The 23,560-nt window shown below is 40.1% G+C and overlaps 1 protein-coding gene across 1 annotated transcript in view; it reads right to left on the bottom strand.

Annotated features, from left to right (window-relative positions):
• Nucleotides 1–23,560, bottom strand: part of EPHA1 (EPH receptor A1) — a 1,081,817-nt gene that overhangs the window by 179,808 nt on the left and 878,449 nt on the right. The window contains exon 13 of the mRNA XM_044079196.1: nucleotides 4,173–4,382. Coding sequence (XP_043935131.1) covers nucleotides 4,173–4,382 — 210 coding nt within the window. The remainder of the gene's footprint in view (nucleotides 1–4,172; nucleotides 4,383–23,560) is intronic.

Consider the following 23,560-nt stretch of genomic DNA (forward strand, 5'->3'; position numbering starts at 1 on the left):
GCAAAAGTCTAGTTCCCATTAAACTAGAAATACAAATGCTTACCAGGAAACATAAACCATATGTCTTCTTTCCTAAAATAAAAGTCACCTTCTATTTACTCTTATGGTGTTAGACCAAATAAAAGTGAAAGAACAAACGGCTATAGTCACATACCAGGTATCAAGATATCATCCCAAATGGGACTCAAACCCACAATCCCAGGTTTAGGTGGCAAATGCCTTATCCATTAAGCCAGTGTGGCCTAAAGAATATTCTGAATATTACTTGAGTGAGGGTGGCAGGACCTGGATTCATGCTCTTCCGACTACACAAACACACACACACAACTTGACTAATGTGAGATTAGAACCCATAACTATCTAATTACGCAAGCTAGATAATACTCGCACAACCACAGAAGTTTAGGCATCCCAATGTCATATATTTATATACACAGCATACCTCCTCACCTCTACCAATACAGGGCAACCAGCTTTAGTGTACTTTTTGATATTAAAATATAAGAAAAGTGAAAGAAAAAGTGGCCACATTTCAACTTGTTGCTGTCAGTATATATACTAGCAGTTAGTGCAGAGGACTAAAGCTCTGACTTGTTAATGAGTTGCTTACTGTGCCCAAAGGTACAGGCTTGCATTTTTTTCTCTTTCATTAGCCTACTGTGTGACCTTGAGTGCATCACTTAACCAGACAGTGATTTCAGGAAAATAAGAATTTGGGCTTGGCTCCTGAATTGTCTCCTGGACTGCATGCCTAGTAACTACCTATACATTTAAGGAACAGCAAACCTCCTTTCCCCAACCTCAACATATCACCTACATACATGTCTGATGTTTGATTGTGAGTAAAGTCAAAAAATAGTGACCACATTAATGTGTTCCTTCTGTGTATACCTCTGAAGTTTAGCTGTGGGTAACGTTAAAGAAATAAGGACCACAATGACCTAGCTTCTACAGAAGCCATACAGCCCCTTCTGTGCACATCTTTGATTAGAGTTGGTTTTAAACAAGGTAGGACCAAGGCAAAGTTTAAGGATGGGGCACCCCTACTACACCTGAGTCAAAATCCCCTTATATTTTGTGAATTATTTTGAAAGGTAATTACTTGTTAACGTTTTTATTCTTAGTCATAAACAAGTTTTATATATATATATATATATATATATATATATATATATATATATATATATATATATATATATATACACACGTGTGTGTGTGTGTGTGTGTGTGTGCTCTCCAATACTGCATGTGTAAATAAATAAAATCAATACATCTTTCCACACATATGTACTGACAGTACTCCTGACAAGCTAGGCCAAAGACATAATGCATACTCACACTTAACTACAGGCAAAAATGAAGGAACTCCAATTCATCTACCTTATGTTAGCCATATATTTAATTATCTATGAACTTGCTGTATACCCTGCCTCTAACCTATACAAGTAACGTGTTCTGATCTATCTACCTTCCCTCACCTCCATTTTTTTTTTTAATTTCTAAGTTCTAATCACAGGGTTCATTATGTATATGACAAACCCACTAATACACCTCTTCAAATGCTCAATGTTTAACATTTACTGACGTGTAAATATCATTTATACTGTAACAGTTGCCTTTATTTCATATGAATGCAATCTAATTAGCAAATGCATTTGTAATCGTTAATGTATATTACTTAATGTCTGTTTGTATACATTTTTGTTGTCTACCATATTTGTAATAGTTTGGAAATTTTATCAGAGGGTCTCTGCTAAAAAGGGGATTTTGATGAAACTCTGTCAAACAAACCTAGTAAACAAAATTAAAATGAAAATCTACAGCATGTCTTTGAGTACAGGAAAAAACAGCACTCTTGGATAAAACCTTCACAGAGAAAGGGAGGACATGCAGATTCTACAGAGAAAGGGAGGTCATGCAGACTCCACACAGAAGTAGCCAGATCTAAGAACTCAACCAGAGAACCAACCCCGTGAAATGGCAATGATAATCACTCTGCCTACCAATCATCAGCTTCTTGCACACACATCCTTCCTAGTCTTCCAAAAACAGCCACTTACTGAGAGCAATGCTGTCTGCCTATAAGAGAATGTGAAAGAAACTATGGCCACCTTATTACTCAAACATAGTGCAACACACACACACACACACATATGTACAAACCATTTCAATGATTGTTTTATGCCGACTCTTTACTGTGACCAAACAAAATGGGTAAATCACTTTTAACCACAGATACACACTGAACCCATCAATTACAGCCACTTTACTAAGTTATATTAACCTAAAGCAGGTACATGTAATGTGCCCAGTGCAGTCATGTCTACCTACTAAAAAACTGGTATTAATTCAGTACTATTCTTCCCCTTGGAAAAGTAATCTAAGTAATTAAAAATTTCTCTAAACCTAAAACCCTAACTGTAAAAAAAAATCTAAACCTAAAATACTAACCCTAAATCTTACCCTGAACCACTATCCCTAAGCCTAAAACCTAACACTAAGTTTAAACCTGCTCCTTAAAATTCTAACACTAAAGCTGTCTCTAATCATAAACCTATCAATGAAGACAACTGATCCAAAGAATAAGGGAAGCCAAACAGTGAAACTTCCTTACTGCTATGCAGTTTACTTACAGAGAGTGCTTGCCCATTATTAGTCACTGTCTGCATTGACAGTTTATACCTTAGATGTCTGTTATTTTTTAAATGGCCACAGTAAAGTACTCTTAACATGTTTTACACAAATGTACCCTAGTCTTTCAAAGCCAGATTAATGGCTTAACATGATCGTGAAAGCAAAATCAGTCATTTCCATCCACAGACAGTGCAACTATAGCCACTTTACTGATCATACAACTCACCGAACAGACTGTGGATAAAAATAATACTGAGCAAAATAATACATTTCAAGTTAGTTTTACACAAAACAAACAGTAGTCACAGTAAGGTATAGTGACTTACTTCATACAAATGCACACTAGCACTCTAAAGCCAAATTAGTGGCTGCTTAACCTGAAATAAGACAGCATGGGCAGTCATCTTCATCCACAGATATCCTGGTACCCAGCAATTATAGCCACTTTGATGATGGTGTACACCTAACATGTCTGACTTTGATTTAACAAAATGGCCACAGTAATACATTCCAGCTTTGTTTCACACAATCGGAAGCTACAAGGCAGAACTGCATCTTGCTTCACACAAATACAAAACTAGAATAATGATGGCATCACTTGAGCAAATGACATCAGGGCATACCTCTCAACCTCTTAGAGCAAGAAATCTGGACAAAGCCATAAATAATGGGGGGGGGGACCCCAAAATAGGACTCTTTTTAAATTTTGCTCTTACGCACTTAGAAAGTTGACAGAATAACAGGTTTTACATTAGCATGAATTTTCTGAAGGGTATGGAATCTGAAAAAAATGCCTGTAATTTTCTGACTTCAGTCTTCAATGATTTGCAAAAGATTTGCTAGAAAACCACAATTTTATGAGAAACAGATCAAAAATATGAAGCATAAATCTGGACATTCTCTGAGAATCTGAACAGTTGAGAGGTATGCATCAGGGCCAGTCATTTTCATCCGCAGTCAGCCACTATAGCTACTAATTATAACCAATGTATTATGTATACCACAGATGTCAGATTATAACATTAAAAAACAGCAGCTATTTTTTTCAGTTGTTTCATACAAATGTATAATAGCCAGCCACAGCAAAGTATACCAACTTGCTTTACACATTACTCCTTCAAATGCCTGAAATGTCAACCTGTGCCTTTTCCTATTATTTTACTTATATTTAATTATTTATTTTGTTATCCTTTGGTGCCCCTTCTTTTTAAAGAGCACAACAAGTATGCAGAAAACAAATATACCCAAAATTACTAGAAAAACTACTGCAGTCATACTTGTTACAAGATCTATTATTCAATAAATAAAAGGTTAGGAGTGTGTCATTCTCATAAAGCATGTAGGAAATAAATAAAAACAAAACTTAAAAGTGAAAATTTGCACTGCTCCAAAATGCTGCACTCAACATATCCCTGCGAAGTAGTTAAAATAAAGTCTTAATTTTGTTTGTACTAATGGTACATGACAAATCTGCACCTCCCCAAATCATCCCAGACAGCTGACACTGGAAATCCCTTTTTCATATAATCATTCTGTACCTGTGTCTCATACGTTCCTCCAGCATCTTCCTGTAAGATACGAGATAGACCAAAGTCGGAGACCTTGCACTCAAAACTACCATTGACCAGGATGTTCCGTGCTGCCAAATCTCTGTGCACATAGTTTCTTTCTGCAAGATATTTCATGCCTGAGGCAATGCCAAGCAACATTCCTACCAGTTGAAGTGAGGTGAACTTTCCTTCATTCTCCTAAAATGAGAAAAAGGAAAGCAAAAAGATATGGTTAAATTCCTTTGCACCTACACCATGTATATTATTTATATAGTGCAATAGTTTAAAATTATTTAGCACAGGTAAAGCATTGATCCAACTGTCTCAATCAGCTAGTCTTTGCTTTGATTCACACCTCATGCCAAGGTTGTCAGTAAGACATTCAGTGCTGCAGACAATGCACTGGGATGTGATCTCTGCAAGAATATTAATTAGCACCTTTAGATGTGTACTCACATGGCATGATGAAAATTACATTACATGCTGGGGCAACAGCTCCATGGCATAGTGATGACATGATGTCAACCTATATTTATTCGTTATCTTGTCTACCCTGGCACTATTCAACACAAATGGAGATAAAATGTTTTGCAGTCTACAGAATGAAAGAGGACAGATGTGCAGCTGATACATCAACACTGAGGTAGACCCACAATGGGGTGTATTACATACATGGTATAAAACTTAACACTATAAAGACAGGCTGCTTGCAAGATCAGAGGGTTATCAACCTAATAGCACTGTAAAACAAAGGTGGCAAACCAGAGAGCGATATACATCAATGCAGCTAGTCATGTTTTGTGCTACATGCTAAGAAAAAAGGGGTAGTCCACTTCATCAAACGTTTTTCCAAATGTCATAAAATGCACTGTTGTTTGCTAACTTTATTTTGCTGCTATAGCCTAGTAACACAAAACACTATGGAAAAGTTATAGTTAAGCCAAATTAACTTCTGTGCTCACATGGGCTGTCTTCTGTATGAAGGAAAGGAATGAACATGTGGACTCAGAAAATAAATGCGCCCTGACTGCAGTGTGTGGGGTTAGTTTACTCAAAGGAATTTCCCTTCACATGAACTAAATAGCAACACAAGGTGACTTAGAAGTTTGACATTACATATTTTAACACTGCAGAAGGTAGCTTACAAAAAAAAAAAATGAAACTTCTGAGGGACAGAATGGAAAACTTAGCATTGTGAAAGAAGTAATCAAAGCAGTGAATCAACCAGTTGTGGGAAAAGTATTTTAAGGACCTGTACTAAGATGGTGCATGATGAATCAACTCCCTGTAGCTCCTCATTCATCCCTGTATACCACTGCTGGTTTTCCACACAACTCAGAACTGTTTCGAGCTCTATCTCCAAGTTTTGCTGTTGTGCATACTATAAATCAGGTGATTTATATTCTTATTTTAATAATCTACTCTCCAGGTGTTACACATTGCTTATTCTGATAGTTCAAAACAACGAGACATCTGTAGCATTTTAATGTGGAATCAAAAGTAAGATACTACACAATCACAAAGTGAATGAAAAGTCAAGCAGTCAAACAAACTTACCAAACAATGTCAAACGAATTAAATTCTACCACAAAAACAAGCTTTGCAAACCAAGGTTAGCCAAAAGGTAGTACAAATTGCTATACGTACAGAATACTTTGGCACGGCAGATGAAAGTGATGTTTTCCTAGCAGCTTTTTAAGTGAAAGAAGGCAGAGATTAAATTTAAAAAAAATGCATGCAAGTGTATCACACTGGTGTGCTTCCGCTGATCACTGAAGACTTGTTTGAGCTAGCAAACAGTGAGAACATGGCTGTTCATTTTCAGGACTTACCTTAATGCTTTGATTTTAACAAATTCTTGCTTACCATGACTTTCACTCACAGTTGTTTTGGCATAAACACTGTTTAGACATACTTTAGGAAGGACATGATTTTATTGTATTTTTACTAATTTTTTTTTATTAATTGTAATTATTTCATGTTTTGTATTACTATTACTGCTTCTGATGTTTCATATAAACCACCCAAATAAAGTTGAAGTTTGGGAACTAAGACTAATTTCACAAGCTTAAAGAGGCAATATTTATAACCACCAGTAACAGTCTAGCAAAACTGCACTTTTCCAGCCTAAAACTAGTATTTCTAATCACTTCCCAGCCGAGATTAATTAAACAGAGATGAGATACAGAAGGCCCAGCTTCTGTTGCAAAAGTTACATCACTCCATCCAGAAACACAAAAAAGATAGTACAGTAGCTAACCTATCTAAAGATGAAATCAGTCTTCAGAGATCATTTCTGCTAAAACCTAAATCATGGAAGGTGGATGGCATTTAGAGGACATTTTTATGATAAGGAATAATATCCCTACAGATATAGGGCTTGAAAATAAGGGCATTAGCATATTGAGTAGGACATCTGCCAGCAATGCAACATTTCAGATCCTTCAGGACAATGGAAAGTAGGTGACAACTTCTCCAGCCCTGTGCAATACCATGTGCTACTAATTATTTTAAAGTTTGTTTACTAGTTTGGAGGAGTGGTATAGAGCCCTTTTCATCCACCTCATGGGTCAGTTACATACACACATATATATATATATATATATATATATATAGATAGATAGAGAGAGAGAGAGAGAGTTTATAGTATGTAAAATAAAATAGATTTATAAAGGGAAGCAATGTATCTTTATACAACAGCACAGAGTTGTGAATTTTTTCCCCTCCCCCTGCAGCTAACTAGCTGCTATAACCTGTTTTCATTCCTCCCGAAGCTCAAAATGGTGCATGTCCAGGACTGTCCGAGAGACTGAGGACTCTGCTGTAGTGTCGTGAATTTTGCACCTGAAAAGCTTTATAACCTCAGTGGGAGTGAATGACAAAAAAGAGCTACAGGTACCTTGGTGTGAGTTTTCCTTAGCAGTATACTTTCAGATGTGATATGCATTGTGATGTAAACTGCAAGGGAGACAAAGTTGTTTTGAAAGTATCATGAGATATCATTCAGTCCCAGTGTTGTGTGCACTGAGGACGCTGACTAGGATGGAAATGCTGCAGAGTGCGAGAAACTGCTAAGTCATGTTTTTTTTAGTATGAGAAACCATGGGGATCATTCTCCTGAGATGGAAATACATGCTGTGGGAACTAAATTTATAAATGTGTTTGTTTTTGTTGACCAGGAAAGACTGATGCATGTGAAAGCTCATTTTCAGTGCAGGCCCAGGGAGTAAAGCTCCATAAAGTCAGAGATGAGGTTAGGTCACAGTTTTATTGCATTTAAAATATAGTTCTTTGACTGAAATAATGTAGTTTTTTTAGTTTGCTTAAATGAGTGTGCAAAAATAAGTGATAGCTCTTTGTATCTTTGTCCACATGTGTTAGTGCATGTGTGGATCTTTTGACTTCTAGGTAGACCATTGGGGTTTCTTGTACATACAGTCTTCTTCGTGTATGAGGACAAGAGCTACCATCATCAGTTTTGGTAGCCACAGTACATGCTTTCCTGCCTCTAGTTGAGAATGACCACACACTCCCTCCAGGATTTGTACGGTATAGACTTTCATTTCCTGACTGTTCCACTGCCTGAGCGAATAATCGATTGCTGGTCATCTGAGTTGTGGTCAAGTCTTTATTCCTCTGTGCCACAGATACATTTTTTTCAGTATATTAATGCTGTTTTTTGTTTTACTTATCAGAAAACTGTATCATATCTATCAAGGGTTGAGTGTTCATTGACAGTAGCTAGAGACATAGTCTCAAAAGGAGCTGTTGAACACTGCCTTGGTGTCCCTTGCAAAGAACAGATTCTTGCTAGTAGTAGAAATAAAGTTAGTAGGATGAAATGAGGATTATATATCAAAAGGGAAGGAAATAGGAAATTCACCCCGGGGATCACCTCTGTGGCTCTGCTCGACAGGGGCACAGGAAAATAATTTTCTTGGGTGGCAAAAGCCAGGGTAACTTTTTGGCTAGGCTTATATTGACCCTAGGGCCAATAGCCTAGTACCTACCTATGAAGATATACGTGAAGAATCACAATGTAAAAAGTTTAAAGTAACAAAAGTAGTGCAAGTAATACATGTAAACAATGAAAACTGTTAAAAAAAACATGACTAATCAGCATTTTCAAAGCAGATGCACCTTCAAGTTCTTTCTGAAAAGTGAGAGATCCTGCAATTCCAAAACATGAACTGGAAGAATGATAAAAGGACTAATTTTAGGAAAGACAGCAGAATTACCTCTGAATGTGTAGGATGCTCCTAAATGCTGCATTTCCAACCTTCCCTTACATAACAGCAAGAAAGGGAAATTTAAAACTATTCCAAGTATAGGGTCTAGATGAGACTATATGTCACAGACCACAAAGTTGGTTTATGGAAAGAGCTCTTGTGAACAGCTCACTTTGAGGAGCAGAAGGCAAGTAAAAGCTGGTTAACTGATTTTAGAGAATGGGCAATCTGTACATCAGCACCCTGGTTGGAGAACGAACGTTCTCCAGCAGGATAGTAATGTACAAGTAATGCCCAATGAAAAATTAGTCTACCACTTCATGGCAGCATATCAAGCTGCTGTGGAGCTCAGACAGAAAAAAAACTAATGGCTGCCACTAGAGGGGACAACATATTGGATTTAATCATCACAAATATGGGCGGCCACTGTACCACACCCGTTACCACTCCCTCCTTGGTCAGATCCGACCACAAACTGATAACCCTGGACAGCCTCACCCCTCCACCTCTCCCAGTCAAAAAAACATAGTCAAAACCTTTCCAAAGCAAACTTCAAACTACTTGCATCTGAAGTGGAAAGCTTCACTATTCCCTTGCAGAAGGACAATGATATCCAGGATGTGGAATCCTACACCAAGGCACTCTATATGCATCTTCAGGACTGCATGGACTGTGATATCCCAAATAAAACCAAGACTCCTTCTTCAAGCAAGAAGAAACCAGTCTGGTGGACCCCGGCCATAAGCAAACTTTACAATAAAAGGAGGAGACTTATACAAAAAAAGGCCAAATCTCAAGTAGAAAATCATCCCTGATCAGCATTAGTAAGAAATTGAGGGCCTCATCAAGTCAACTAAAGCTAATTTTGAAAAGAAAGTTGCCAAGGATAACCATAAGGCCTTCTATGGCTACGTCAAAAATGTAAATGGCAATGCTCAGTTCTGTTCTGAGCTAGTACAAAATGGAACAAAATACACTGACCCTTCTGACATTGCCAACATCTTGGCCGACAGGTTCAGTGCAAATCCCCCCACCCCCCCTCACCACCTACAGGGCCTATTACTATTCCAGTGGATTGTGAAAGTCCAATTATTACCGATACGTTGGTTAACAAGGCTCTATCTAATGCTAAAAACACTGCCACCATAGGACCAGATGGTGTCCCAGGCTGTGTCATATATGAGCTCCAAAAGGAATTAACCCCGAATCTTAATACCCTGTTCAGTCTCAGCCTCTCCACAGGATATGTGCCCAGAGAATGGCGCACGGCAACGGTGGTCCTGCTACAAAAGTGTGGGGCCATAACTGACTCTGGGAACTACCGACCAATAAGCCTGACCAGTCTAATCTGTAAGGCTATGGAGCAAATCATTATGGAACTCATAAATGGAGCGATTGGAAACCTCCAGTCGCTGGACCCCACACAGTTCGGCTTCATCAAGGGCAGATCATGCCTCCTGAACCGGGTGGATTTCTTTGACAGTTACTCAGGCTATAGATAAGGGAAAGGAGGTACACACGGCTTACCTTGACCTTGCTAAAGCATCTGACACCATTCCCCATTCGGGTATTATTGATAAGCTCACCAGTCTGGGCATAAACCCTTATGTCACAAGATGGATCGCAAACTGGCTCTCAGACAGATCCCATAAAGTAAGAGTAGAGGGATCTATGTCCGAATCCAGACCAGTAACAAGTGGTGTGCCTCAGGGCTCTGTCCTGGGGCCCCTCCTGTTTAGCATATACTTCTCAGAAGTACAGGCAAGCACGGAAGGGCTGTGGCTGACTAAGTTTGCGGATGACTGCAAACCGGGTGCTATAATAGAGTCTCCGGCCGACAAGGAGATCCTCCAGAAGGGCCTAAATGAGACTGATGCATGGTGTCAAAGCCATGTTCTCAAGCTAAATGCAAAAAAATGCGTAGTAATCCCCTTTGGAAAAAACAGAGTACCCGCAAACTACAACATAGGAGGTAATCCCCTGAAATCTGAAGAAGAAATAAGGGATCTAGGAACCCAAGTAGATAGCCAGCTTTTCTTTGATAACCATGTTGCCAAAGTGGTTAGAAAATCCTTCTATGTGACCCATCTGATCATGAAAGGGTTCGCATCAAGATCTAAGGATGTAATGGTGCCCCCTCTACACTTCCCTCATCAGACCCATTATTGAGTACAATGTACCAATTGGAATGTACCTGGCTAGACATCTCCAGCAGCTGGAGAGACCACAGAGGTACCTAACCAAGGGAATTACTGGCCTCAAACAGTTGCCCTATGCAGCACGATTGAAAAAGCTAAGACTGTTCTCTGTTGCATACAGCTTCCTCAGAGGCGATCTCTGTAACGTACACAGCCATATCCAACCCAGAATTGAACATGCTCCATATTAGCAAAACCAAATCTACTCGAGATACACGCTCTAGGGATATAAACCTCAACACAACAATGAATAGAACATGCTGGAGGGATAGATTTCCTTCGCAGAGACTTCCCTTACTATGGAACAGGGTCCCGATCTACATAAGACAGAGCCCCTCACTATCATTCTTCAAGAGGAACCTTGATGAGTGGATGGGTAACAGAAAGTTCACACCGGGGATCACACCAACAGCACTACTAGATAGGGGCCAAGGGTACTAGCTGCTAGTGCAAGGGTCTACGGAACTACTAAAGGGGCGGTGAATACCGCACAACGTGGCTGGGCTAATATATGCCTTCGGGCAGATAGCTCAGTACCAACCTATGAACCTATTATTCTACACTTGCTAAGCTGTTTAGCGACTGTTAAAAAAAAAAAAAAAAAACAGTGTATTTTTTTTCATGTTTCTGTCTACGTGTGGGAGTAAACCCCTGTATGAAAGCAGAGGAGATTATGTGAGAGACAGGGACTGAGAGCGATCTTGTGTGGGTGAATGCATGTATGAAAGCAAAGAAGACTGTGTGTGTGAGACAGATTGAGAAGGAGTAGGAATGATCTTGTCTGAGTAAATGCATGTATGAAAGCAGAGGAAACCATGTGTGTGAGAGACAGTGACAGAGAGAGAGATCTTGCATGCATAGCTCTCAACTGTCCAAATTTTCACAGAATATCCAGATTTGTGCCTCATATTTTTGTCTGTTCCTCATAAAATTTATGGTTTCCTGAAGTTTTGTGGCATCAGGCCTTATAATACCCCTGGGCAAGTGTTAATTACACATAACACACATCTTGTCTGGCATTACTGCTTACATACATCTATCTGAACTCAGTCCCTGGGTTATTACTTGTTGACTAGGTGTGCAGCTGACTGTTGTACTAACTGAGTTCATACACTTCAAATGTTTAATAAATGCCTAAATACAATATTTTAGGCTGCTGTCCATACAGATTCAGAATCCAGATTACCAAATCAATTTTCACGGAGATGAGTCCCCTGCATCCCCAGTGTAGAAACATGAAAAAAACGACAAAAAAAGAAAGTTCAAAAACATGAAACTTCAAATGCCTGACAAACTAAAATCCCGACAATCAACAAAACAAATACCTTTCCCGAAAAACACACACACAACACAAGCAAACCAAAAACCTTACAAACCTACACTAAACCTTACATACACAACTATCTATGCACTAACCTTAACCCAAACCCTAACCTTAAGGTCCGTCACTATCGCACACTTACCTTACCTGCACCCTAACCCTAAGTCACTTAATCCATCCCTAACCCTCAAGTCTGTCACTATCACACACTTGCCTTACCCACACCCTAACCCTCACTCACTTAACCTGCCCCTAAACCTAAAGTCCATCACTATCGCACACTTACCTGACCCACATCCTACCCTAACGTCCGTCACCATCATACACTTACACCTTACCCACACCCTGACCCCAACGTCCGTCCCTATCGCACACTTACCTTAACATGTCGGTGTTCTCAGTGTCGGGATATTCAACTGTCGGTCTTCTCGTTGTCAGCGTTCTGCACTTTTGTTGTTTTCAGGAAGACCCATATATATATATATATATATATATATATATATATATATATATATATATATATATATATATATATATATATATATATGTGATCACTATGAAATACCAAACACTCAAAATCCCGATGCAGAAAACACCGAGACCAGATGACCGAAACCCCGCATTACCGAAAGACCAGAAGCACGAAATGCAAAATTCTGATGTTAAGGGATTTTGCGTTAGCGCTTCTGGTGTTGCGGTTCAGGTAAGTATGTGTGTGTAAGTGTGTCTGTGAGGGGTGTAGTGTGTGTAAGTGTGTGTTGTGACTGTGGTGTGCGTGTGTGAGGGACTGTAATGTGTGGCTGTGAGTTTGCCTTGTGTGTCTGTCTGTGCAATCTCAGAGTTAGAATAATAAAGTAGGGGAGTGTGGGGAGTGCAGGGGGGCTTGCCCCCCTGCCTATGTCTAGTGTAGGATGCATTGTTTGGGTGTGGGGGGAAGGTGTGTGTGTGTGTACTATTTGGTTGTGTAAATGTCGCGGTTTTACATATTCGGTATTGTGGGGTTTCGGGCATGTGGTCTCTGTGTTTTAAGCGTCGGGATTTTGGGGGTTCGGTATTCAGTAGTGATTATATATATATATATATATATATATATATATATATATATATATATATATATATATATATATATGTGGATTCCTATTACAAAAACGAAAGTTCACTACTTCGAACTTGTAATAGGAAGCCTCACTTCTGCGAAAGTTCACTTTAATGAAAGTGAAATTTTGCGTAAGTGCACATCACCAAAAACACCGCAGCACAGTGGAGGACATAAAAAACAAGCTATGTCCTCCACTATGGTGTGATAGTCACATACCTTAGGGTTAGGGTAAGTGGATAGTTAGTAAAGCTATCCCCTTACCATAACCCATGCCCTAACCCTAAGGTTCATGACTATCGCACCATAGTAGAGGACATTGCTATGTTCTTCACTGCGCTGCAGTCATCACGGACCTTAGGGTTAGGGCACGGGTCATGGACTATCCCCTTACTATGACCCGTGCTCTAACCCCATGGTCCATGAGTACTGCACAGAAGTTCAGTGCAACACCCATTCGTTGTACTGAACTTTGTGCAAGTGCACTTTCGATTAAGTGCACTTTCGCTGCAGTGAGCATTCCATGCACTATTTCAAATTAGTGAAAATTCGATCTAGTGTATGGCACCCATATATATATATATATATATATATATATATATATATATATATATATATATATATATATATATATATTATTTTATTTTACATTTGTTGACCGGGCTAGTCTAGCTGGACATATATCCGTTTACATATATATGTGTGGGTGTGTGTGTGCGCGCGCGCGCAAGTGTACTTGTCCACTTTCCGATAAACTGGCACCCTGTCCAGAGGGAGCTTCAGGTGCTTACGTCAACTTACTGCTACAGACACTTCAATATTCAAGCAATCATGAAATTAAATAAGGTTATTGGAAAATGTGTGTGTGTGTGTGTGTGTGTGTGTGTGTGTGTGCGCGTGCATGTATATATATATATATATATATATATATATATACACACACACACACACACAAAAACATTTTACAATAGACTGCTTCAGAAGTGTAGTACCAGAACGAGCACCCCACCCCCTCAGCCTTCATTTCTTCAACTGACGAGCAAAAAAAAAAAAAAAAAAAAAAAAAGAGTTCTGCAGGCTGTCAAATGGCTGCATGCCCAATAAAAAAAAATGATTCTTATATTGGCATACCTACCAAGTGGCCGAGACACAGATTTCAGTTTAGACACACTAATGAAACATGTATAAAAAAAGTGACCATCCCCTGGTAGAACTTATAGGTTCATAGGTTGATACTAGGCTATCGGCCCTAGGGCCTATACAAGCCTAGCCAAAACAATTCCCTGGCTATTTCTTCCCACAGTATTTACTTCCCTAGACCCCTGTCTAGCAGAGCGACTGAAGTGATCACTAGGGGGAATTTCCTATCTCCCATCCAATCATCAAGGTTCCTTTTGAAGACAGCCAAAGAGAAGCTCTGCTTGACATGTATGGGCAGTGTAATCCAGAGTCTGGGGAGTCTCTGGGTCAGGAACCTATCCCTCCAGCATGTTTTGTTCATTGTGATGACAAGGTTTTGATCCCTGGAGCGTCTCTCTCTGAGGGATTGAGATTTCTTTAAGTGTAGCATGTCCAACAGCTCTGAGTTTATAGGTTTATAGATAGCCTAGTACTAATCTAGGAACCTAACTGCCCTTGCGAGCCATTTTAAGCCCAGTCAATTATCCCTTGTAAGACTCAAACCCTGCACCTTGTGTTTGCAAGGCAAACACCTTAACTATTAGGCCACCCTCCTAGCCTCTGGCCTAATGGTTAAGGCGTTTGCCTTACAAACACAATATGTTTACATTATTAGACACACTAATCCCAATCCCTCAGAGAGATTTTATAGATGTTTTTGCAGTGCAAACGGCCTTGTATGTTAAGCAGAGATCACCTCTGGGTAGACGATATGCGACAGAGTATAAGTGGAGATTTTTTTAGATGGTCAGCATAAGGCATCTGCTTTAGGCCTGTGAATCTTTTAGTGAGGTATTTCTGTGGCCTTTCCAGTTGCTGCAGATGTCTTGAGAGGTACATACCAAGCAGGGCATTATATTATATAATGGGTCTAATGAGGGATGAGTACAGTGGGACAATTACTTCCTTTTTTCTGGATGAAAAGCCCTTAGTGATGAGGTGTGCCACATAGAAGGATTTCCTGACTGTTGTGGTGATGTGGTTATCGAAGGTGAGACCACTGTCCACCTGTGTCCCTAAGTCTCTTATCACACTTTCAGTGTTAAGTGAACTGCCACCTATGTGGTAATTTACAGGTACATGTTTTTTTCCCAAAGGGGATAACTATACATTTCTTGGCATTGAGCTTGAGCCTATGGCTCTGGCACCAAGCATCTGTTTCTGTAAGGCCCTTTTCTAGATTATCCACATCATTTGGGGATTCAATAATGGCTCCCAGTTTGCAGTCATCTGTGGACTGTGTGAGGCAGAGTCCCTTAGTGTTGGCCTGCACTTCAGAGAAGGAGATGCCAAACAAGAGCGGTCCCAGGACTGAACCCTGAGGTACTCCACTTGTCACTTGGAGCTGGATTTGGAGTCAGCTACTTTTACAGTGTGGGTTCAGTCAGTAAGCCAGTTGTCAACCCATCGAGTGACATAGGGATCAATGTCCACCTTAGTAAGTTTATCTATGACTCCAGAGTGGGGGATGGTGTCAAAGGCCTTGGCGAGATCCAAATAGGCTGTGTGGACCACCTTACCCTTGTCCACGGCTCTGGAGACTGATTCAAAGAAGTCAATCAGGTTCAGGAAACAAGACCGGCCTTTCACGAACCCAAAATGTGTGGGTTCCAGTGTTTAAAGGTTGCCAATATCTTTTTTTATAAGTTCCATGATAATACATTCCATGGCCTTGCAGATCAAGCTCATCAGACTGATGGGGCGGTAGTTCCCAGGATCCAAAATGGATCCTCCCCTGTGGAGTGGGATAACTGTAGCTGTGCACCACTCAGTAGGCACGAAGCCTGAGGTGAGGCTATGATTAAACATGGCACTTAAGTGAAGTGCCAGTTCATTTTGTAGTTCATGTAGTACACAGCCTGGGATGTAGTCTGGTCCCTTGGATGCTATATTCTTAGCTTTGGAGAGTGCGTTTTTTTTACCTGTGTGGCCATTATTACTAGAATTTGGCAAGCTTTTGGTATTGAGATGGGCCCTTTTGGGGGTGGAGTTTGCACTGAATTTATCTGCCGGGATATTGGCAATATCCTTGGGATCAGTATATTTAATGCCATTCTGTTGTAGCTCAGAGCAGATCTGAGCATTGCCATTTAGATTCTTGACATAGCTATAAAATGCCTTGTGGTTGTCTTTGGAATCTTTGGCAATTTTATTTTCACACCTAGCTTTGGAGGATTTTATGAGGGATCTCAGCTTCTTACTGAGACTGGTACGGGAGTATTTTGCATCCTGGGATTTTCCCCTTTTCTGCAACAGTTTCTTCCTTTTGTTGCAAAGTTTGTTTATGGCAAGGGACCACCAGATTGGCTTCCTTTTTTTGGAGGAGAGCGTCTTGGTTCTATTGGGGATGGCACGATTCATGCACAAGTGGATGTGCTCGTACAGTGCCTTAGTGTAGGATTCAGTAGTCGAACTATCAGTTCCCGTTTGCATGGGTGTCATGAAGTTTGTTACTTCTAACTTGAGTAGCAGGAAGTTGGCTTTGGAGAAGTTTTTTACAAAGGTTTCTTTACTGGGGGGTGGATGTTGAGGGTAACTAGCTTATGTTCAGACCTGACCAACAAGGGAGTGACCATAGGTGTGGAGCATCGATTTCTCATGTTTGTAATGACCAGGTCTAGGATATTGGAGCCCCTGGTGGGACTAAGGATTAGTTGATCCAGGACGTTGGAATTTATGTTCCAAGAACCGTTGGGCAAAAGTGTTTGTACAAAAGTAGTTTTTCCCAGTTAATGGCAGGGTAGTTTAAATCACCCAGTATTAGGGTGTTTGGTTGTATCTTAATATTTTCCAGTATGTTTAGAAAGGTGTAGTGAGAATCTTGGGGAATGGTGGGGGATCTGTAGCAAGCTACAATTTGGATTGCTGTATTACCTAGTATTAGTTGCACCTGGAGAATTTCAGACGCATTGTGCTGGGCAACTAGCTTGGTGGTGTGAATATCCTTGGTGAATATGGACACTCCTCCATCTTTAGTGTTTTGATCCAAGTTTGGTGGCCGAAAGTGTGGTAAGAGTTGTAGGCTAGTATTGCAGGGGTGCTCTCTGGAGCCTTGAACCAGGTCTCAGTTACTGCACAGATATCGATGTTCTCCATTTTTAGGAGTGCCTTGAGAGAGTGCATTTTGAGGTTTAGACTTCTAGCATTGAGTTGCATTACCTTCAGATTTTTTATGCTTGTACCTGTTACAGTGGTGGTTTTGTCCTTTGAACTTTGCCTAAAAAGGCAATATAGGGGTGGCAAGAGCCTTAGCCAGTAACCTGAATCCCAGGGGTGACAGGTGCAGACCATCTCTGGCAAAGCATCATGGTCTGTCGATCAAGTCATCCCAGGCAGACAGATACTGGATCCCCTTTGAATGTCACCAGAAGCTTAACCAATTGTTGAAATCAATCATTTTGTCCTTATACTGTGGTATCATTCTGGGCAAAGGCAGGATACTACTCAGGGCTAGGGTCATACCTGCCTGGACCACATGATCCGGGAGCTCTTCCACGTCTCGTTTCATGTAGTCCAGGGAGGTAAGTCTCAAGTCATTCACTCCAACATGGACAATGACACAGTCGTATTTGTACTTGTTATGGAGTGACTTGAATGCATACGTTATGCGGAGGATCCTGGCACCCGAAAGGCAGCTGACTGTAATTTTCTCCTTGTACAGCCTGGTGAGTGGGACATCAGTGTGCCTGACTATAGAGTAGTAAAGCTCTGAAATGTTTTATTTTACCCCTTAAATAGAAGGTTTAGTTCCTAGCTCCACCCCCTCAGTTCACAGATGATTAACCTTAATTGACCTATTCTATTGATCTGTACTAATGTCTGCCTGACTCACAAGAGACAGAGCTGTGGTCTCTTTTCAAGTTTTAATATGCAGTTAAAAGCAGAATACAAGTAAAACACAAGGTAAATAAAACAAATCACAGTATTCAAAATAGAAAAAGACAATAAAGTAACACAACAAATAAAAAACAAACTAACCTTTCCCTCACAGCAAAGTGTAGCAGAGTCTGGGTGAGCCTTTCAGTGGCCCATTACCCTTCTGATGGCAAGGCAATACAGTTAGCAATCCAGTTAAATATGATTTAACTGTAACATCCTTTTTTCCTTCCTTCCAAGGGCAAAATAAAGTAAGTTTGCCATGTTCACAAGTTTCTGGACAATAGAACCAGAACTTCAAATGACAGCAAAAAAACATATAAGAGGATATCAGATCAGAGCAATGGATGACACAGGATGAAACCAAAGATAATTTGGCACAGGAATATGTTGTGGAACTACCTACAGAATGCTCAGAGGAAATGGAGAACAAAGAATATCTCCTCAATTTAGAGGAAAATTACCTAAGAACAGAGTTGCTTGACTTAATAGAGATGGACACACATATTAAGATCAGTGAAAGAAATAGACTACAGAAAGTCAATAAAACCCAGAAAGTTAGAATTCTGATAAAATAAATGAACACAATAATTAGGACTGTCAACAGAAATTCATGTGATATAAAAGAAGTAAATAGGATATATTATTGTGCAGATAAAGTCTTACAACAAAAATACAGGGTAGTAAGGGAAAAGAAGGGGAGAAATCAAATGCCCTCATGGAAGTATTGAATAGAGAAAACTATAAAGGAATTAAGACAAGAACAAGCATGCCAGAACCATATGGCAAGGGAGCACCGCTTCATTTTTACAGCTACAAGACCACCCAGCACTAAGAGATTACCCACAGGTACCCTGGCCATGAGGCTTCAACAATTAAAGGACCCATCTGTGCATTGCCACTATGGATTTAAACACAGTCCACTTGCGCATGGAATTTAAACTTCTGTTGAGGGAGAACGGAGGTAAGTGTGTGATGCCTGCTTGATCACATTTGCTGTCAGCTTAAACTTTTAAGGAGAGTTTTCTGCTCACATATGCTGAGCCCCTGACATACTTCCAAGTAAGGAGACTTTTGTTGCCCAGAGTGTTTTTTGCTGGGTCATGTTTTCTGTTTACATGCATATGTTGCTGCTGGGTCGGTGTATGTGTAAGTAAAATGCCCCAGTTAGGTATACCTGGTGGTTAGTGTTATTCAGGCTCAAACCCTGTACCTTAGGTATAAGAAGCAAGAGCCTGAATTCTCTACCCATACCACCACTTGTGATTCAAGGAGTTGAGTCCATAGCTCTCAACTGTACAGATTTTCCTAGACTATTTGGCTCATACTTTTGGTCTGTTTCTCTTAAAATTTGTGGTTTTCTGGCAAAGCAATGAAAACTGAATTCACTAAATAATGATAGCCCTTTAAGTTTCCGTCTTCCTGTCTTTCAGGAAATACATGGTAACACAAAACACTTATTTAGCAACTTTCTAAGATTATACAAGCAATGTTTAAAAATTGCCCCCACACACACACACACACACAAATAAAGTTTGGCTTTTTCCAGATTTCTTGTGCTGTGAAGTTGAGAGATTTAGTTAAGTGTCAAGTGGATTTTACAAGAAACCGAGAGCTTCAGGGGAAAAGAAGTTTAGTGCTGCTTACGCCATGTCTGTTTGCATTGTTAGTAGCACAACAGGTAGTATACTTGCTTTTGATGCAGAAGGCTGTGGGTTCTACTTCCACAGCATGCAGATGGATCGTTGATATTGTACTGTGTTGTACTTTAAAGAGAATGGATGCTGCAGTCTTGTGAATGTCCTCCTTTTGGAGGAGTTACCTAGTAACTATAAACCGGTTATCAATTTGCAATCCATTCTCTATTGCAATATTACTAGCTTATTATTTGTTTAATTCTTCAAGGGGAACAGGCACTTTATTTGTAGATGAAACAATGAAATATAAAATTGTTTGCTAGCAGCAACCTCATTAGTTACAGATCCCTTTAATGTGGAATTATTTAGATGACTTTACTTTTGCAGAGATTTTGCATACTTTATATTGGTGGATTGTAATGACAGAGATTTGAGTGGCCTTTTATGGTTGAAATCTTCTGAAATGGGTAGTTTTGTTATTATTGGTCCATACATTTTCTTTCACTGCTTACTAGAAGACTGTTCAAAACTATAAACCTAAAACACATTCTAAAAAGTGGTGCTGTATTATACAAGGAATATAATTTAATACAATCAGGAAGGTGAATCAAAGAACTCATACATGTATGCATAGCCATAACAATGTGTAAGGAGCCGACGGTTTGAAAACAGCCCAGACGAAAGCTTAGTCCTCCACTGGTCAGATGCAAAACGAATGTGGGTTTTCATGCTGTTTCCAGGAATGTGAGTTTCAAGGGCAGCGAAGTTTACTGCTCATGCTAAGTCTGTTTTCATTGTGAGACTGTATTGTTTGTTTAGCAAATGGCTCAGTGTTTGTGCTATTTTATTTCAATTTCTGCAATCACTGTAGAAATAAATAAGAAAACAGTATGCATGCTGATAGGCTTGAACAGTGTTTATGGTAATTGAAGAGAAACAGCCAAGTAATGGAACACTGGAGTGGCTGGGGAGGGGGCTGCTGCTGGAGCGGGAGGGGGTTGTTGCAGGAGGGGCTGCTCTGGGGGTCCCAATCTATTACCCTGCCTAGGGCCCCACAGAGATACCTTACTAAAAGGATACAAATCCTAAACAATGGGCCTTGCATGGACCACCTCAAAGATTTATCACTATACTCAGTATCCTACAGAGTGCTTAGAGGTGACCTGAGTCTGGCATACAAGGCATCTTCCAACCTAATACTGATGGATTTAATGAACATCAGCAAGTCAAACGGCATCAGAAATACTCAGTCCAGGTATCTAAACTGTATGCTGTGGAGAGATGCATACCACAGGGGCTACTATTGTTACAGAACAGACTATCCATTCAAGTATAACAAAGCTCATCCCTGTCCATATTCAAATGCAACTTGGATCCAAGGATGGGTAACAGAAAATGTACTCCAGGATTGCCCCTCATGCCAGTAATGGATAGAGGCAGTTCCTAAATGCTGCATCCCTTACATGGGTCCCCTCAGATTATCTATGGTATGACCACAGTTATTCTCACTAGGGCCAATGTACAAGTATCAGCCATGGGATATGTAAAACCAATCAGGAAATGTTAATTCAAACACCAAAAGGGAAATTGGCTAAGCTTAAAATGTCCTCCAAGTGAACCTATGTTGTGGTAGTAAATAGTTTTAAAACATTGCCCTTTTTAGCTAAGTGCCCCTCTCACCCTCTGCCGCCGCCCCCCCAGCCTTCAACAGCTTCTGGTGCCACTGGATAAGAAGCGTCACTGTTAGAAGAGTATAGAAGATGGAACAGAACAAAGATATTCAAAGATAGATGTGATAAAAGCACTGCACAGCATCAGAACAGATCAGGAACTATCGTGCACTATTGCAAATAAACAAAAAATATCAGCACAGGCAGAAAAAATTAGAAGATCTGCAGATAAATATAAAGGAAAAGTAGAAAATAAGCACTTTATTGATGACCCCCAAAAAGTTTAATAGAGTATTGGGAGACGAGGCAAAAGGAATCGAAGCACCAACAAAAAAAGATGCTTAATGGATAGAAGTAGCAAAAGAAAGAATAAGAAGTTCAAATGTACAGGATATGCAATGGGATGAAGTAACGGCCAGGGAGATTGAAACAAAGTTAAGAAAAGCTCTTAATTGGAAAACTCCAAGCACAGATGCAGTACCTAACTTCTGGCTAAAAGTAATAAATATCTTTATATGAAGATGTAGCCATGAGTAAGAACTATTCATATGCATACCCCGAACAGACACCAGCCTGGCTAACAAAAAAAACAATACTCCCACTTAACAGCAAACCTGCAAGCTATCCTAAAAACTATAGACCAACAACTTGTCTTCAGATGACGTATAAACTGTACACTGGAATTGATGCTGACAGAGTTTATAGTCATTTAGAAGAAAACTCAATCATGGCAACAGAACAAAAGGGTGATAAAAGCAAGTCATATGGAACAAAGGACCATTTGATGTTAAATAAAGTTATAATGGAGAACTCTAAATAGAGGAAGAATCTAAGTATGGCATGGATAGACTATAAAAAAAGCATCTGACAGTATCCCATACTTATGGATAAGAGTGCATAAAAATGTATAAGATACACTCTACACTGACCGATTACATTACAGCAACCATGAAACAGTGGCAAAAGTACAGTTTTGTACCTACCATAAATGTAAATGTTCGAGTGCTAATACAGCTGCAGTCATAACAGATGGGTTATCCAGACGTCAGGCGGGTCCTCGGTCGGCCGAATTCCAAAGTCTAGGTCCGGCGTCGGTTGTCGTCGCTTCTTCCCTGACGTCAGTGCGGCAGGGGTATACAAGAACCAGCCGACGCCATCTTCTTCAGTTTTTCTTGCCCCAGATGTCAGGTGCCCCCAGAAGGAAGGCAAAACATAAACTTATGTAATAATGCAATGTAAAATAATCAAAAAACAGTAGTTTTCAAGCAAATACACCATAAAAGAATACCCCAATCAGGTTGTATGAGGAGGTGTTTGTCATAAGGCCTGTCCCAAGAGGGGATGGAGGGAGGGAAACCTGGACTGCAGCTGTATTAGCACTCGAACATCTACATTTATGGTAGGTACAAAGCTGTACTATGTTCATCGTGCATACAGCTGCAGTCATAACAGATGGGAAGAATCCCAAAGCTAAAAAGGGGTGGTAGACACTAAGTGGAACTAGGAGGAGCAATGATGCCCTGCAAGACTGCTGTGGCAAAGCCCGCTCTAGATTTAGAGTATAGTGGAAGGTGATAGTGCTTGGAGAAAGTGTGCACAGAACTCCAAGTGGCTGCTTCCAAAATGTCCTTGGTAGGAACCCCCCTGAGGAAAGCTGCAGAGGTAGCTGTGGCCCTTGTGGAGTGAGATCTGATGCTTGTAGGCACAGTTTTTCCATGAAATGAGTAACAAAAGCATATGCAGTGGGCTATCCATTTTGAGATTGTCTGTTTGGAGATAGCCTTTCCTTGAGCACCTGTAGCATAGGACACAAAGAGTTGCTCGGATTTTCTGAATGGCTTTGTCCTGTCCAAATAATAACGGAGTTGTCTGTGAATGTCCAAGGAATGTAGTAGTCTCTCCCCTTTGTTTTGTGGGTTAGGATAAAAGGTAGGTTAAGTGGATAGTCTGATTCAAGGCTACACTGGATACTACCTTTGGCATAAAGGAAGGGTTGGTTCGTAAGGAAACTCTGTCCTGATGGAAAATGATGAAAGGTTGCACAGCCATGAGGGCCTGTAGTTCCAAAACCCTGCGTGATGAGGTGATAGCCAGAAGGAAGGCTGTTTTCCATGACAAATATTGCAGTTCTGTTGAAGCAGCTGGCTCAAATGGAGGCAGGGTCAGTTTT

This window comes from Protopterus annectens, chromosome 8.part0, assembly GCF_019279795.1.
Source record: "Protopterus annectens isolate FY-2018-M chromosome 8.part0, PAN1.0, whole genome shotgun sequence".
Lineage (NCBI taxonomy): Eukaryota > Metazoa > Chordata > Ceratodontiformes > Protopteridae > Protopterus > Protopterus annectens.